Source organism: Thalassophryne amazonica, chromosome 1, assembly GCF_902500255.1.
Source record: "Thalassophryne amazonica chromosome 1, fThaAma1.1, whole genome shotgun sequence".
In the NCBI taxonomy this organism is placed as follows: domain Eukaryota; kingdom Metazoa; phylum Chordata; class Actinopteri; order Batrachoidiformes; family Batrachoididae; genus Thalassophryne; species Thalassophryne amazonica.
In genome coordinates, this window is record NC_047103.1 from 15,441,127 (window position 1) to 15,458,776 (window position 17,650).

Sequence of the window (17,650 nt, forward strand, 5' to 3'; positions counted from 1 at the left end):
AACAAAAAGTTAATTCTGTAGAAACACTGGAGCACAGACTTCTAAGATGGTCCATCAGGACAATTAATCAGACAGCAAGCCATATTATTACAGCAAGCAGCAACTGCTAATGTTCTCTGCTAGCGGGGCTATGGACTCTGTGTACAGCACACACTACCTGCCATTCAACAACCACACCACTAATTATTCATAAGTGTATGGCTAAAGTATCTTAAACTTACATGTTTTTTTTAAATTCACCTTGGTACAGCTGTCATGGAGGAGGAAACTAGCCATAGAAACCAAAACTGTTTTTTGTTTGTTTTTTTTAAATCGGTCTACAAATATGCTTACTTCTGCTGTAAACAGGTCATTTTAGCATGGGCTTCTATGAAAAGTATGTCACTTTTGTAGCCAGCCTCAAGTGACCATTCAAGGAACTGCAAGACTTTTGCCTTCTCCAGGTTTGCTTCATTTCAGACGGCCCAAGGTTGGGGCAAAAAACAAACAAACAAACAAAAAAAAAAAAACACCTGTCTTCACTGCGACCTGTTGATTTTAATAGTGCACCTTAATGAACCTATGACACCCATTAAACACTATTAACTTCATAATTCCTGTTATATACTTCGTCCTGCCAGTAATGTTACATGGATGCTATACACAACACTGAGCTCCAATATTCAAACGGCCCATATTTTCCAAAAAGTAGCTTTTCTTAAAACAAATCTTTATACATAAAGGGCTACATCTGTCTGTCTGTCCGGGATAAACTCCCAAACTATAATATGTAGCCCTAAAAACTATATATATTTTGGGGAACAAACTGGTACCATTTTACTAAAAGTTGAACTGAAAATTACCCCCAAAATAGCCATTTCTGAAAGACCATACAGTGTTGTACCATGTGCTTTTCATGCTGCAACTTCTGTCTGTCTGTCTGTCTGTCTGGGATAAACTCCCTAACTATAATATGTAGCCCTAAAAACTATATATATTGTGAATCCTCATGACATAGGGAACAAACTGGTATTTTTTTTTTTAAGTTGAACTGAAAATTACCCCCCAAAATAGCTGGCTGTGGGTATGACCAGGCAGATTCAAATTTCCAGCCATAGCTGGAAATTTGAATGGCCATGACCATGGCCATATGTGTTGGCCATCTCTGTTTATTTAATCCCTTTCTTCAACTACTTTATGTTCTCAACTGTTAAGCACCTGACTGTCCTGTACAACCCAGTTTGCCTTCCTGTCTGAATACATTCATTTTATATTTGTAAAATTGCAATGTAAAAACAGTGAAACACACCACTACCTCAGTTTTGATTCACTGATATTTACATTTACTGTTACCTACCTTTTGTGCATAATTCTGTTATAAATTTGCAAAACAAAGTTTGCATGAAGGACTTCAAATGTTTGTCTTTTAACCAAGTATTTCCACTTTGTTTGGGTAGTTCACCTCTTATAGTTCTGATGGAGAATGTTTAGCCCATTAACTTAATTTATAAGACATCAGCATTACAAAAACAAATGTTGGGCAATTGTTTTGATTAAAATGATTGGCATTTGGCTTATGTCTAAAACAGGTTAACCCAGGCAGCGCCGGGTACCCCAGCTAGTTAAAAGATATGGCCAGTGAAATGTTTCAAACCTTTTCAAATGAAGCTTCAAATAGTTAAACACATTAATTTTCAATATACTGCAATGAAGGAACAAAACAACACCTTGACTTTTAATAATTGTCAAAAATTACTGACTTATTGTGTGTGTGTGTGTATATATATATATATATATATATATATATATATATATATATATATATATATATATATATATAAAAACACGCACACAGTGTTTTATTATCATTTTTTTGGAGGTGGGGGAGGACTTTACATGCATCATTTGAGAGCATCTTGTAAGAAAATTCATCATTATTACTATTATTATTAAATACAAAATGCAGATCCACTAACCTGCACAACTTCTGTGACCAGCGCGCCGGCGCCAGTGGAGTAGAACGGAAAGAGAAAGACGGGCAGCAGGAACAGGATGGCTAATGCTGCCAGACACAGGATGAAGTTGTGCCACACTCCTGGAGACAGAAATCAAAAACTCTGCTAATCACATGTGATTCTGAATCTGGCACTGTTGAAGAGTTTTGGCACTATTTCAGTCAAACATCTTAATGGCATCTCCATCAAGTACTGCAATGAAATGAATGAGTTAAAGGACTTGCTTTGTGGTAAACAGTGAACACAAATAAAGGGTGTGTGCTTTTGTAGCCACATTACAGCAAATTAACTATTAGAGTGACATCATCTGACTGTGCAGTAATAAATAATAAACACGAGAGTGAAGCCGTCTCTACTGTGAAGGAAAGAGGGTGGATCCGAATAAATAAACACAGCATGATATTGTGTCTTCACTTCTCTGATGAGAAAAACATCTCTGCTTCATCACATGATCCAACTGGATGTCTCGGTTTTATGACTACCATCATCGCCCAGAGTTATTGTCTTCCCACAAACACTGCGACTCAAAGATACTGATGCCTTTACTTGGCTTCAGGCTGAAAAGTTCAAATACCACACGGCCGTACATACTGCAGGTTTCCCCTCATGAAACAACCGCACTCCCTCACAGCAGGTTTTGCTCTTTTAAATTCACCAGCTACCTGTTTTTAGCTGTAAAGTGTCTTTTCTCCACATGTAATGTCACATGCACACCATGAGGTTGTGCATCACATTATCAAAGAGTCCCAGTATGGGGGGGGGGATATTTCGTTTGGCGTCTTTCATTTTATCAGATATCCGCATCATCTCCTATTTTGGATCTACACCCTGATTTGACAGAACTTTTATGATTGACAGGCTTCCTGATGCAAATCCAAATGAAGGGTTTAAATGCAAAAAAAAGAAAAAAAAAAGATTAAAAAAGGAATTTCAATGAAAATGCATGAGAAAATGCAAAGATTTCCACAAATAAAATGAAAAGTTGCAAAGTTGTTTTGGAGGAGGTTTCTGGAGGTTTCTTCCTGTTAAAAGGGAGTTTTTCCTTCCCACTGTTGCCAAGTGCTTGCTCACAGGGGGTCGTTTTGACCGTTGGGGTTTTTCCGTAATTATTGTATGGCTTTGCCTTACAATATAAAGCGCCTTGGGGCAACTGTTTGTTGTGATTTGGCGCTATATAAATAAAATTGATTTGATTTTGATTTGGTTCTGAGTTTTGTGTGTGTGTGTTGAATTATGTGCCAAATAAACTCATTCATTAAATCAAAATGGTATTTTCAAATTTTTTAATATTTTGTGCGCTGACAGTTACCGAAGAAGGCACGTGCACGTTGACCTCAACTAACTGGGTTTCACATTCGGACACTTCAGATGTAGATGGAGAACGGGCATGGTTGGCTTTGAACCCAAAACCTTCTGGCACGGAAGCAAGAGTGTTAACTGCAGCTAAAATTTTGCTTTTCATGTCAACGTGAAAACAACTCTACTACATGACTGAAATAGAAACATGAGAACAAGCACGAAATTACATAAATATCCCTTTAAATCAATCCTTTGGGCACTGGCTACAGAACACTTTCTTCCTGCTTCTGACACATATTTGGCCATTTGCTGATCAATAATTGCAAAATTTGTCTTGACCACCAGTGTTAACAGTTACAGATCACTTACAGTGGCCTGCTGGGGACATGATTAATTTTCACATATTCATTTTCACCTGACAGGCTCAACCTGTCATTTACTCAAAAACTAATTACATTAAGTGCAGAGCAGGATTATTGGATGGGGAAACAGCTCTTCTGCATTTAGGAATAAAAGACCTGAGACTAACCTCCACTGTCAGGTCAGAAATGAGAATTTACAGTGTGCCTGGAAAGTATTCACAGCGCTTCGCTTTTTCTGCCTTATTCCAAAATGGATGAAATACATTTTTCCCCTTAAAATTCTACTAAATTGTAGTGCAAATTTATTAACAATAAAAAGCTAAGAAATCACATGTACATAAGTATTCACACCATTTGCTCAATACCTTGTTGATGCTCCTTTGGCAGCAACTACAGCCTCAAGTCTTTGTGAATATGATGCCACAAGCTTGGTGCACCTATCTTTGGCCAGTTTTGTTCATTCCTCTTTGAAGCACCTCTCAAGCTCCATCAGGTTGGATGGGGAGCATCGGTGCACAGACATTTTCAGATCTCTCCAGAGATGTTCAATCAGATTCAAGTCTGGGCTCTGGCTGGACGACTCAAGGACATCCACAGAGTTGTCCTGAAGCCACTCCTTTGAGATCTTGGCTGTGTGCTTAGGGTCACCCCCCTGACTAAGGCCCTTCTCCGCCGATCGCTCAGTTTAGACGGCTGGTCAGCTCCAGGTAGATCTGAATTTCTTCCATTTATGGATGATGGATGCCACTGTGCTCATTGGGACAACTGAAATGTTTCTGTGCCCTTCCCCAGATTTGTGCCTCGAGACCATCCTGTCTCAGAGTTCTACAGACAATTCCTTTGACTTGATGCTTGGTTTGTGCTCTGACATGTACTGTCAACTGTGGGACCTCATATGCAGGCAGGTGTGTGTCTTTCCAAAACATGTCAAATCAAGTGAATTTTCCCCAGGTGGACTCCAATTAAGCTGTAGAAACATCTCAAGGATGATCAGTGAAAACAGGATGCACCTGAGCTCAATTTTGAACTTCATGGCAAAAGCTGTAAATACTTATGTACATGCAATTGCTTAGGTTTTTTATTGTTATTAAATTTGCAACAAAAAAAAAAACAACTTTATAAACATTGTCATTATGGGGTATTGTGTGTAGAATTTTGAAAAAAAAAAATCCTCCATTTTGGAAAAAGGCTGTAACATTTCAAAAAATGAGGATAAAGTGCAGTGCTGTGAATACTTTCTGGATAAACCGTAAATGCTTGTTTAATAATTGTGATCACATTAGCTGGAAACACAATCAGGATGATCGTCTTGAAAGTGTGCAGCGCTGCCGACGTCGGTCTTACCGGCACAGAAGATACGCAGCTGTTGAGTGGGTGATATGAGGTTGAGGTGTGTGGTGAAGAGGTCCACAAACGCTCCAGGATATACCACAAACACAAACATCCCGAAGCCATTCACACGCACTTGTTCCCTGGAGGAAGACAGAAATATACTTCAGACACTGCAGCATTCAGTTAATTAACATACTGCAATATTTAAACACCACTGTTACAAAATGCTTCAGTTAATTAGAAACTTTACTCAGCTGTTGTTTTATGACCACCAAATATTTAACGCGCTTTTTTCTTAGTCAGCTGTGCACCCTGCTTGTTGATATGGTAACAGACAGTGTCTTGTGGAGTTTGTGAGGGTGTTACCTCAGTGCTGCCACCGCGTGGCCAAGCTCGTGTATGACGCCACTGAGCAGCAGAGCGATGAAGAAATAACCCAGCTGGCTCACTGGCAGGTTCACACCAGGAACCTAAAGACCACAAAGACACAGATGGCACATCTGGACACAAACACATCAGATTTCTCAGCACAAAAAATACAATATATCAAACAATAATAAATAATTTAAATAACACACACACATTTGTACCCTGCAGAGAAAGAATGCCAGTATCATTCTTAAGCACATTTTAATCTTTCGACAGACACAGTTTTCTAAGCGACATTGACAAGGGCATTTGGAATCAGGTCCATACGTATTCGGACAGCAACCATTTCTGTAATTTTGCTTCTCTACTCCACCGCAATGGAGGTTACATGAAACCACCAAGATGTGCTTGTAGTGCAGATTGTCAGCTGTAATTCAAAGAGTTAAAAAGACAAGCAAATAAATAAATCACTATCACTGTGCAAGTTCACCACAAATCATTCTAAACACATGAATCAAAATACAAAAGTTTCACTTTGCACAGCGTCTTCTTGGTGGCTTCCCTCATCAATTTAGTTATCGCACACTCACTCTGATTTTGTGAAATCCCGATTAAAATCCAACAAATGGTTTGGAAGAGTTACACTAACATGACCCATGGACAGAGACGGACAGGATCCTATATAACCCCCTAACTTTTGATTAAGGGTGATCTATTTAATGTTATAAAGACAACAATCCCTTCAATGTAAACTACCGTATTTTCCGGACTATAAGTCGCACCGGAGTATAAGTCGCACCAGCCACTTTATCCATTATAAAGAAAAATAAACCATAAATAAGTCGCACCGGAGTATAAGTCGCACCAGCCACTTTATCCATTATAAAGAAAAACAAACCATAAATAAGTCGCACCGGAGTATAAGTCGCACCAGCCACTTTATCCATTATAAAGAAAAATAAACCATAAATAAGGTCCACTGGACTATAAGTCCCATGGACATACAGGTATGTTAACATGAAAAGTTCAGATGATAATATTGTGACGGCTACCGTTTTCGGATGCATATTTAACCAGTCTTAACTTGTAATCTGCAGAGTATGATTTTCTTTTTGGTGGCATTTTTTCGGGCCTTCTCCGTTGTCTTGTTAAGTTATCAGTAACGTTGAAATTTTTATTTTTCTATGGTAGTCAGAAGTTGCAGGAACAGTCACACAAGCCTCGAGTGCCCTCTCGTGAGCTGCATTTTACCTACCGATACGTTTGTATTTTGCGGACCACATTGCGAGCCGAACCATGCAGCGCCTACCTGCGCAGCTCATGACCACCCAGCGGTGTCAATCCAGCTCCTTCCAAGTGCAGACGCTAATCCTCCGCCGTCGCTCAGTGCTCCCATGCAGCTCTCAGCGTCAACTCTGCTCACACTGATATCCAAGGGTTGAAGCTGTTTTGTTAGCCGTCCCGGAATAAACACCATGTTCGTCTGCTTCAAACGCTTTTCACAATCATCGACGCCAGCTCCTTCCAAGTGCACACGCTAATCCTCCACCGTCGCTCACCCAGTGCTCCCACGCAGCTCTCAGCGTCAACTTAAACACTCTGCTCACACTGATATCCAAGGGTGGAAGCTGTTCTGTTCGCCATGCTGGAATAACAGCAAGCACCGTGTTCGTCAGCTTCTCACGCTGTGGGTGAGGTGAGGAATACGCGTCCAACGTTCTGTTCTCTGATTGGTTATCGCGACCAGCATAACCTATAGGACGGCCACCATACTACAGTGCCCATGATGCATTGCATTTCCTTTTCTGGTGGCCATTTTAAAACATAGATTGACTCTGTCACGTAAAATTGTTTTGTTACAGTAAATTAATTGAGATCCTACCGGTATATTTTTCATTTATAAGTCGCACCGGAGTATAGGTCGCACCCCAGGCCAAAACATGTAAAAAAGTGCGACTTATAGTCCGGAAAATACGGTACTTACATTCAGTTGAAGGAAATAAAATCTGCTGTTGCAGGATTTAGGACACGCTTTGTTCAAATGACAGTTTCAGTGTCGTCTACATGTCTGTCTGTTGTTGGCAGTGTGGTGCATTTCTGTGCTGCTTCAGGCTGAATACTTGGTTACAAATATCCTGCTAACACTTCTCATCAATCACCTTCAGTGTTCCACTGGGGGGGTTATTTGACCCCGCTACAAATAAAATTATAAACGGGATGAAAGCCAGAAGAGACCCCTCCCCTCCTCACTTTTCAATTTGTACCCACCCAAGAGCTACAAAATGCTGAGAATGACACACACATACTTAAGATACTCGATTGCTCATTTAGCTCTTATAAAGGTCCAGCTGCGTGCGTGTGCACGGCACGTACCACCACCTGCAGCGCCTGCTGACCTCCTATCCGAGGGTTGTCTGTGGTCATCTGAGCGAGCGTCTGCTGCAGAGTCTTCATCAGCAGCACCACGGACGCCAGCATGGCAACGACACCAAACACCAGACCACTGTTAAACCTGCACAGGACGGAAGTGGCACAATAACATTTTATGGGCATAAATCCATACTCGGATTAAAGCGACGTGATGATGTGCAAAAATGGGTTTGCATTGCAAATTTATTACCGATTATCTATCCATAAAATGTAAAACGTTAAGTAAACCACTGGCTGTAGTAGTTTGAATATTTTGTGAAAACAACTTAATAAAGAAATTCTTTCTTTCTTTCTTTTTTTAAATCAATGTAAAGCTATCCATACCATACACTGCCTTCAATAAAAAGATGTTCAGCAGCGTTTTATGAGAGCTGATCCCAGGATATGATGGGTATCACGATACATCAGCAATGATATGGTACATAGGACAATACATTGGGAGAGACACGGTACGACCCACAATATAGTACATTTCACGACACATAGGACAGAATACATGAATACATGCATACAGAATACATTCACAATACATTGGCCATGCTGCGCTACAGTTCACGCTATGATACAGTTCTCGATACATTGGCCACCATACTGCACGATTCATAACACATTGACCATGATCCCATACGGTTCACAATACCGTATGGTTCACAATACATAGGTGCGGCTCACTATACATAGGCCCTGACATTATACCTGATACAGTTGTACTACAATACATTTAAATATGATACAAACTGCAATATTCTACTGTTAGTTGTTCCCAAGCCCTGTCCTTAGGGATCAAACCTGCACATTTGTGCATCTCTCACTGCTCTGATTAAAGCTGATAATGTCCTTCAGGTGTGCTCAGCCAATCAAGAGCTAACAGACACGGGGATGATAGTTGTTCCCCAGAGGAGGAAATCACTGCTTTAACACCATTTACTGCAAATTTTTAAAACAGAGATGAAAATAGAACTTGCTGTGCATCACCTGGGTTGCCTCATACTCACTTCACACTAATAACTCAACAGACAAACTGATTCAAAATTTAATTGTAAATTTACATTCAAGTTTAGTAGAATGCTATTTGAACTGCAATGTGTCACTAAACACATCAAAGCGAAAAATGCCATAATATTATGTAAAGACAAAAGTGCAAATATTCTTATTGTTTGAGTGAACTGCACCGCCATCTACAGGACAGGAGGCTGCAGTCATCACAGGGATCTGAGGCAATTTTAAGGACATTTTAAAACCTTTTAATGTATCAATATGATGGGTGGGAACACAGATACACTATCTTTGGGGAAAATGAAATTGCAGAATACATACGTCAGTGGTTTCAACAAGCGGTTCATTGTCTTAACAGTCCAGAAAACTCAACCACAGGTTACGTTTTCCTTTTATCAACAGACATAATGACACAAGAATAAGGTCTCTTACAGAAATAAGGCAGCACTCAGTCTTGACTTTTACAGAGTATAATCCTCACCACAGGTAGAGGGCGCCAGGCTTGATGCGAGCGCAGTACGCAAACAGCCGGTTGAACATGGTGGTCTGCCATCGCACGTGGAACGGCGCCAACATCAGCCCCCGACTCGCCAACCATGACTCGTAGCTGATGCGGTGAGTCAGCGATGACTTCGGGAGGGAAACACAGAAGTTCAGAAAAAATTCAGACATCATCCCAATATTACAACAGGGCATGTTGCAAAACTGATCTAACAGTCGTGATGAAACTGCCATAACTCCAGTCTGAACAAGCACGGCGCAGAACGGCCGGTAGCTACTGCTGTGTTCGATATGCTCGATAAGTGGATGTAAGAATTCAAAATGACATCATTCTCAACATCTGTACTGTCGATCTGCAAAGTGGGAAAATCAGCGGCTCTCTTCAGGTCTGCTTTGTTGCTATTCCAGAAGCAACAAACACTTGTCAATTACAGCAGCAATGATTAATCAATTATTAACAGCCTACTAATCGACATCTATTTTGAAACTTGATAAATCTGTCAGAGTGATTTAAATTCTAAAACAAAAACAATTCCCCTATTTCAGCTTCTTAAATAGTGAATATTTTCTGGTTTATTTGACTACTTTCTTTACTCCTCTCTGGCAGTAAACTCTGGGCTGCAGACAAAACATCTGCCGGTGTCATCTTGGGCTCTGGAAAACAATAACTATCTTTTTTCACCATTTTCTGACAATCAATGATTTTCTTGATTAATATACATCTTCAACCACTGACTCCAATTAAGGGTCATGGGGGTGTGGTGCTGGAGCCTACCCCAGCAGTCATAGGGCATGACACAAGGTCCACCCTGGCCAGGACGCTAGTCAGGACCACATATAGACAAACAAACACACCCACACCTGCCCGCATGCACGCACACTCATGGACAAGATTCCAGTTCACCTAATCTGTGTGTCTTTAAATGTGGGAGGAAGCCAGAGTCCCGGAGGAAACCCACGCAAACATGGGGAGAACATGCAAACTCCACACAGAAAAACCACAGGTGGAAATTGATCCCATGACCTTCTTGCTGTGAGGCAACAGTGCTAACCACTAAGCCACCATGCTGCCCTTTTCTCAAATAACCGTTACTGAAAGACTCAAAGTTCTCTCAAATCAATCAATCAATCAACTTTTTTCTTATATAGCGCCAAATCACAACAAACAGTTGCCCCAAGGCGCTCCATATTGTAAGGCAAGGCCATACAATAATTATGAAAAACCCCAACGGTCAAAACGACCCCCTATGAGCAAGCACTTGGCCACAGTGGGAAGGAAAAACTCCCTTTTAACAGGAAGAAACCTCCAGCAGAACCAGGCTCAGGGAGGGGCAGTCTTCTGCTGAGACTGGTTGGGGCTGAGGGAAAAAAAAACCAGGAAAAAGACATGCCGTGAAGGGGGGCAGAGATCGATCACTAATGATTAAATGCAGAGTGATGCATACGGAGCAAAAAGAGAAAGAAACAGTGCATCATGGGAACCCCCCCACAATCTACGTCTAAAGCAGCATAACCAAGGGATGGTCCAGGGTCACCCGATCCAGCCCTAACTATAAGCCTTAGCAAAAAGGAAAGCTTTAAGCCTAATCTTAAAAGTAGAGAGGGTATCTGTCTCCCTGATCTGAATTGGGAGCTGGTTCCACAGGAGAGGAGCCTGAAAGCTGAAGGCTCTGCCTCCCATTCTACTCTTACAAACCCTAGGAACTACAAGTAAGCCCGCAGTCTGAGAGCGAAGCGCTCTAATGGGGTAATATGGTACTACGAGGTCCCTAAGATAAGATGGGACCTGATTATTCAAAACCTTATAAGTAAGAAGAAGAATTTTAAATTCTATTCTAGAATTAACAGGAAGCCAATGAAGAGAGGCCAACACGGGTGAGATATGCTCTCTCCTGCTAGTCCCCGTCAGTACTCTAGCTGCAGCATTCTGAACCAACTGAAGGCTTTTTAGGGAACTTTTAGGACAACCTGATAATAATGAATTACAATAGTCCAGCCTAGAGGAAATAAATGCATGAATTAGTTTTTCAGCATCACTCTGAGACAAGACCTTTCTGATTTTAGAGATATTGCGTAAATGCAAAAAGGCAGTCCTACATATTTGTTTAATATGCGCTTTGAATGACATATCCTGATCAAAAATGACTCCAAGATTTCTCACAGTATTACTAGAGATCAGGGAAATGCCATCCAGAGTAACGATCTGGTTAGACACCATGCTTCTAAGATTTGTGGGGCCAAGTACAATAACTTCAGTTTTATCTGAGTTTAAAAGCAGGAAATTAGAGGTCATCCATGTCTTTATGTCTGTAAGACAATCCTGCAGTTTAGCTAATTGGTGTGTATCCTCTGGCTTCATGGATAGATAAAGCTGGGTATCATCTGCGTAACAATGAAAATTTAAGCAATACCGTCTAATAATACTGCCTAAGGGAAGCATGTATAAAGTGAATAAAATTGGTCCTAGCACAGAACCTTGTGGAACTCCATAATTAACTTTAGTCTGTGAAGAAGATTCCCCATTTACATGAACAAACTGTAATCTATTAGACAAATATGATTCAAACCACCGCAGCGCAGTGTCTTTAATACCTATGACATGCTCTAATCTCTGTAATAAAATTTTATGGTCAACAGTATCAAAAGCAGCACTGAGGTCCAACAGAACAAGCACAGAGATAAGTCCACTGTCCGAAGCCATAAGAAGATCATTTGTAACCTTCACTAATGCTGTTTCTGTACTATGATGAATTCTAAAACCTGACTGAAACTCTTCAAATAGACCATTCCTCTGCAGGTGATCAGTTAGCTGTTTTACAACTACCCTCTCAAGAATCTTTGAGAGAAAAGGAAGGTTGGAGATTGGCCTATAATTAGCTAAGATAGCTGGGTCAAGTGATGGCTTTTTAAGTAATGGTTTAATTACTGCCACCTTAAAGGCCTGTGGTACATAACCAACTAACAAAGATAGATTGATCATATTTAAGATTGAAGCATTAAATAATGGTAGGACTTCCTTGAGCAGCCTGGCAGGAATGGGGTCTAATAAACATGTTGATGGTTTGGATGAAGTAACTAATGAAAATAACTCAGACAGAACAATCGGAGAGAAAGAGTCTAACCAAATACCGGCATCACTGAAAGCAGCCAAAGATAACGACACGTCTTTGGGATGGTTATGAGTAATTTTTTCTCTAATAGTTAAAATTTTGTTAGCAAAGAAAGTCATGAAGTCATTACTAGTTAAAGTTAATGGAATACTCAGCTCAATAGAGCTCTGACTCTTTGTCAGCCTGGCTACAGTGCTGAAAAGAAACCTGGGGTTGTTCTTATTTTCTTCAATTAGTGATGAGTAGAAAGATGTCCTAGCTTTACGGAGGGCTTTTTTATAGAGCAACAGACTCTTTTTCCAGGCTAAGTGAAGATCTTCTAAATTAGTGAGACGCCATTTCCTCTCCAACTTACAGGTTATCTGCTTTAAGCTACGAGTTTGTGAGTTATACCACGGAGTCAGACACTTCTGATTTAAAGCTCTCTTTTTCAGAGGAGCTACAGCATCCAAAGTTGTCTTCAAAGAGGATGTAAAACTATTGACGAGATACTCTAACTCCCTTACAGAGTTTAGGTAGCTACTCTGCTCTGTGTTGGTATATGACATTAGAGAACATAAAGAAGGAATCATATCCTTAAACCTAGTTACAGCGCTTTCTGAAAGACTTCTAGTGTAATGAAACTTATTCCCCACTGCAGGGTAGTCCATCAGGGTAAATGTAAATGTTATTAAAAAATGATCAGACAGAAGGGAGTTTTCAGGGAATACTGTTAAGTCTTCTATTTCCATACCATAATCAGAACAAGATCTAAGATATGATTAAAGTGGTGGGTGGACTCATTTACTTTTTGAGCAAAGCCGATAGAGTCTAATAATAGATTAAATGCAGTGTTGAGGCTGTCATTCTCAGCATCTGTGTGGATGTTAAAATCGCCCACTATAATTATCTTATCTGAGCTAAGCACTAAGTCAGACAAAAGGTCTGAAAATTCACAGAGAAACTCACAGTAACGACCAGGTGGACGATAGATAATAACAAATAAAACTGGTTTTTGGGACTTCCAATTTGGATGGACAAGACTAAGAGACAAGCTTTCAAATGAATTAAAGCTCTGTCTAGGTTTTTGATTAATTAATAAGCTGGAATGGAAGATTGCTGCTAATCCTCCGCCTCGGCCCGTGCTACGAGCATTCTGACAGTTAGTGTGACTCGGGGGTGTTGACTCATTTAAACTAACATATTCATCCTGCTGTAACCAGGTTTCTGTTAGGCAGAATAAATCAATACGTTGATCAATTATTATATCATTTACCAACAGGGACTTAGAAGAGAGAGACCTAATGTTTAATAGACCACATTTAACTGTTTTAGTCTGTGGTGCAATTGAAGGTGCTATATTATTTTTTCTTTTTGAATTTTTATGCTTAAATAGATTTTTGCTGGTTATTGGTGGTCTGGGAGCAGGCACCGTCTCTACGGGGATGGGGTAATGAGGGGATGGCAGGGGGAGAGAAGCTGCAGAGACGTGTATAAGACCACAGCTCTGCCTCCTGGTCCCAACGCTGGACAGTCACAGTTTGGAGGATCCAAGAAAATTGGCCAGATTTCTAGAAATGAGAGCTGCTCCATCTAAAGTGGGATGGATGCCGTCTCTCCTAACAAGACCAGGTTTTCCCCAGAAGCTTTGCCAATTATCAATGAAGCCCACCTCATTTTTTGGACACCACTCAGACAGCCAGCAATTCAAGGAGAACATGCGGCTAAACATGTCACTCCCGGTCTGATTGGGGAGGGGCCCAGAGAAAACAACAGAGTCCGACATTGTTTTTGCAAAGTTACACACCGATTTAATGTTAATTTTAGTGACCTCCGATTGGCGTAACCGAGTGTCATTACTGCCGACGTGAATTACAATCTTACCAAATTTACGCTTAGCCTTAGCCAGCAATTTCAAATGTCCTTCGATGTCGCCTGCTCTGGCCCCCGGAAGACAATTGACAATGGTTGCTGGTGTCGCTAACTTCATATTTCTCAAAACAGAGTCGCCAATAACCAGAGTTTGATCCTCGGCGAGTGTATCGTCGAGTGGGGAAAAACGGTTAGAGATGTGAACGGGTTGACGGTGTACACGGGGCTTCTGTTTAGGGCTACGCTTCCTCCTCACAGTCACCCAGTCAGCCTGCTTTCCCGACTGCCCGGGATCTGCCAGGGGGGAACTAACAGCGGCTAAGCTACCTTGGTCCGCACCGACTACAGGGGCCTGGCTAGCTGTAGAAAGAGGTCCTAACTTAGCCTAAAATTTCCTGGCAAGGAATCTAAGCCTATGAGTGAGCCAGCAGGTGTCTGAGAGCAAGTCTGAGCAAGGAGTGGACAGAAACTCCTAACTTTGTAAGGAGGTGGGGTTGACCCCACTGCTAGGTATGACGCAGTCCTCTAAGAGCTGTGATTGGTTGTCATGGGAAGGGGAGGAGAAATAAAAAACAAATGTGCTCCTCCCTCCTAGCCATGAATGGACAGTGAAATCAATCGCTCATATAACCTGAACTGCATTAAAGTGCAGGTGACACCATACGTAATGTTTATTTGAGTATTTAAGACAAAAATTACACAGTTTGAAATTACTGCTTTCTTGGTGCGCAGTTACTGAAGAAATAAATATTTGGATTTTGAACTGTGCACCACTAAAAACCAGGAACTTCTTGGCTGGTCCTGACATTGGAAAAGAAGCAGGAAGTGGCATCAGTGCCAGAACCATTATCTTAATAGTCCCATTAATTTATGGATTTTTACAGGCTACTGACAGCCCCGTTTCCACCGAGTGCTTCGGGCCGGAGCTGCACCGTGTTTTCAGCATGATAACGGTTAATTCTCGCCGGCAGAATCCTTTTGATTGGCAGGTGGAAACACTGACGAATGCACTTGCATGGTGTCATGCAGCTTCACACAAAGGCAAAACTGATTTTCACATTGTTTTTTTTTTGTTTGTTTGTTTATGGATCATGGGATAATTTCATGCATCAGGCAGAGCCTTTTGATTGGCAAGTGGAATGGTTTTTTTTGTGTTTCTCTACGTCACACAGAGGTAAAACCGATTATTTTAACATTATTTTTTGTTTGTGAATCATGGGATAATTACGCCACATCCAATTAATCCATTGATCCTTATTCATGAAGGAGATGTGGCCAACTTTCATTTTGTGGCACAAAGCAACCTGATGGAGGAAGAGGAGACTCAACTCACAGCAGACTCGAACCAGTAGCCACAGACAATTAACGGATTTCACCTGCCACCAGATTAACCCAGCAGGACAAACGGTCGCTACGTGTCACAGCGGGTCTTTTCTTCAACCTTGATAAGGAATTAAATTATGTTCAGACTTTGCTTTCAATGTGGGTATGTTTTTGTGAACTGAAGATGATCTCACTGAAAGGTAAGACTTCATTTTTACTACGTGTGTGTGAATGGTTTTAATATTTAATAATATGTCAAAGAAAGTCAAACAAACTTTTGTTTTTTATCAGTTGATTATGACCAGAGCTGGCAAAAAAAAAAAAAAAAAATTGTAATCTTCTCCCAAATGTAGAAATCGCCTGCATTATTTATCTATAATATAATCACCATTCTGTGTTCTGAACTCTGCCAATATCATCACTGTAGTCAGAATGAAGGTTTTACTCCGTTTCACACAGCGTCTTCAGAAACACAAGCACGCACACACACACAAAAACTCCACACTAGAAAAAAAATTTCCGAAAACAGCTCGACCTCCGCCGTGTTTACTGGTTTGGGCTTGAATCAGCAGGTTCCATACTGGTGATGACGCAGCAACTATATGGCCGTGGCTGAGGGCATAAATAGAGCGCAGGCTTCAGACAGCTGTAGTTTATCCTTCACCTGTGTACTTATCATCCACTTTTATTATTCAGGATTTTTTTAAAGTATCAACATTTCATCATTTTTAGTGATTACTTGTGCACATTTTTTGGTGTCACCTACACTTTAAGAGTATAAAACAGAGTTTAAAGGAGCACATAATATAATTGTAAATACATTAAAAATACATGCGTGACACAAGAATGTGAAAACACTGATTTCCATTGTGGTCCATTTAAAATCAAATGACAAAATAGATGTAGTAATAAAAGAAAATAATATTAATAATACTGATAACAATAATAAAAAGAATGATAATATTAACAGTATTAACAAGAACCTAAACAATTTATAAATACATTAAGATAGTAAATTAACATAAAATAATTACACAGATCAAGCAGGTTGTGCGTTACTGACTCACTGTCATCCTACACAGAGAACATCTCTGCTTCCTCTGTCTTTTGCGCCATCTTCTCTGCTTAGGACACTCTTATGGGGCTTTCACACCGGAGGCGTCAGCTCGATGTGTCAATGCCTCCCAACGCACCAAGTGATGTCACACACGTCACTTTGGAAGCGGCAAGGAAGGGGGGATTGCTACGTCAGACTCTGGCTGTTTCCACAACCTGAAAAAAGCTGAATGATCGCCATCTTGGATTTGCCTATCTAGAACCACAAAAAGCTTTAAAAAAAACAGAACGATTCTCCCATCACCTTGCTGGGAGAAGCTTTTTCTCCGCTACTTTTCGGAGTGACGCCGAGCCGAGGAAGGACTGACGACTTGGTGGGGTATCAATCAAACCACGACAGCGGGTCAACCCGCACGGAGGAGCCGCTATTCAGGCCTCATCCCTGGGCAGACCGAAGCAGGTAGTCGGGTGATGGAGCAGACCCACTCAGTCCAAAATTCCTCACTTTTGGATATATAAAAACACCCAGTTTAAGCTCTGTTGCTTATGGGTGATTCTTACACTACGGGCACTTATTATGTCCTTTGATCATATTGTATGAAAAACAGAAAAAAGGGGAAATTTCACACTTTTATAGTTATCTTTACAATGAAAGTGTGTTAAGAAATTTGTTCTAGTAGTCTATGAGGACTTTTTCACCTTTTTTCAGCATCATTATATGCAAATATTGCCGTTTTGTGCTTGTCCCACACCCAGACTTTTGAAAATGAATGGTAAAGAAACATTTTTTCTAATGTTTTAAAATATCTCTGAATAAAATATCAGTAAAATAATCAAAACATAATTGGGGTATTCAATGTCATACAACTATTGTGATTTTTTTTAAACAAAATGTAGTTGTCCCACACTATTGCCGTAATTTCCACCACAACACTGTAATGTCCCTTTAAACAGTTTGTATGAAAGATTGTTTGGGTAGTTTCTATGGAGATAAACAGTGACATCACAGCACATGTATATAGCGCCA

General features: G+C 40.5%; 1 protein-coding gene across 2 annotated transcripts in view; it reads right to left on the reverse strand.

Annotated features, from left to right (window-relative positions):
* Positions 1–17,650, reverse strand: part of LOC117506482 (membrane-bound transcription factor site-2 protease-like) — a 37,235-nt gene that overhangs the window by 17,060 nt on the left and 2,525 nt on the right. For both annotated transcript variants that reach the window (XM_034165981.1, XM_034165989.1), the window contains exons 2-6: positions 9,264–9,412; positions 7,730–7,868; positions 5,354–5,457; positions 5,000–5,127; positions 1,956–2,074 (exon numbers count right to left, since the gene is read on the reverse strand). In XM_034165981.1, the coding sequence (XP_034021872.1) occupies positions 1,956–2,074; positions 5,000–5,127; positions 5,354–5,457; positions 7,730–7,868; positions 9,264–9,412 (639 nt within the window). The remainder of the gene's footprint in view (positions 1–1,955; positions 2,075–4,999; positions 5,128–5,353; positions 5,458–7,729; positions 7,869–9,263; positions 9,413–17,650) is intronic.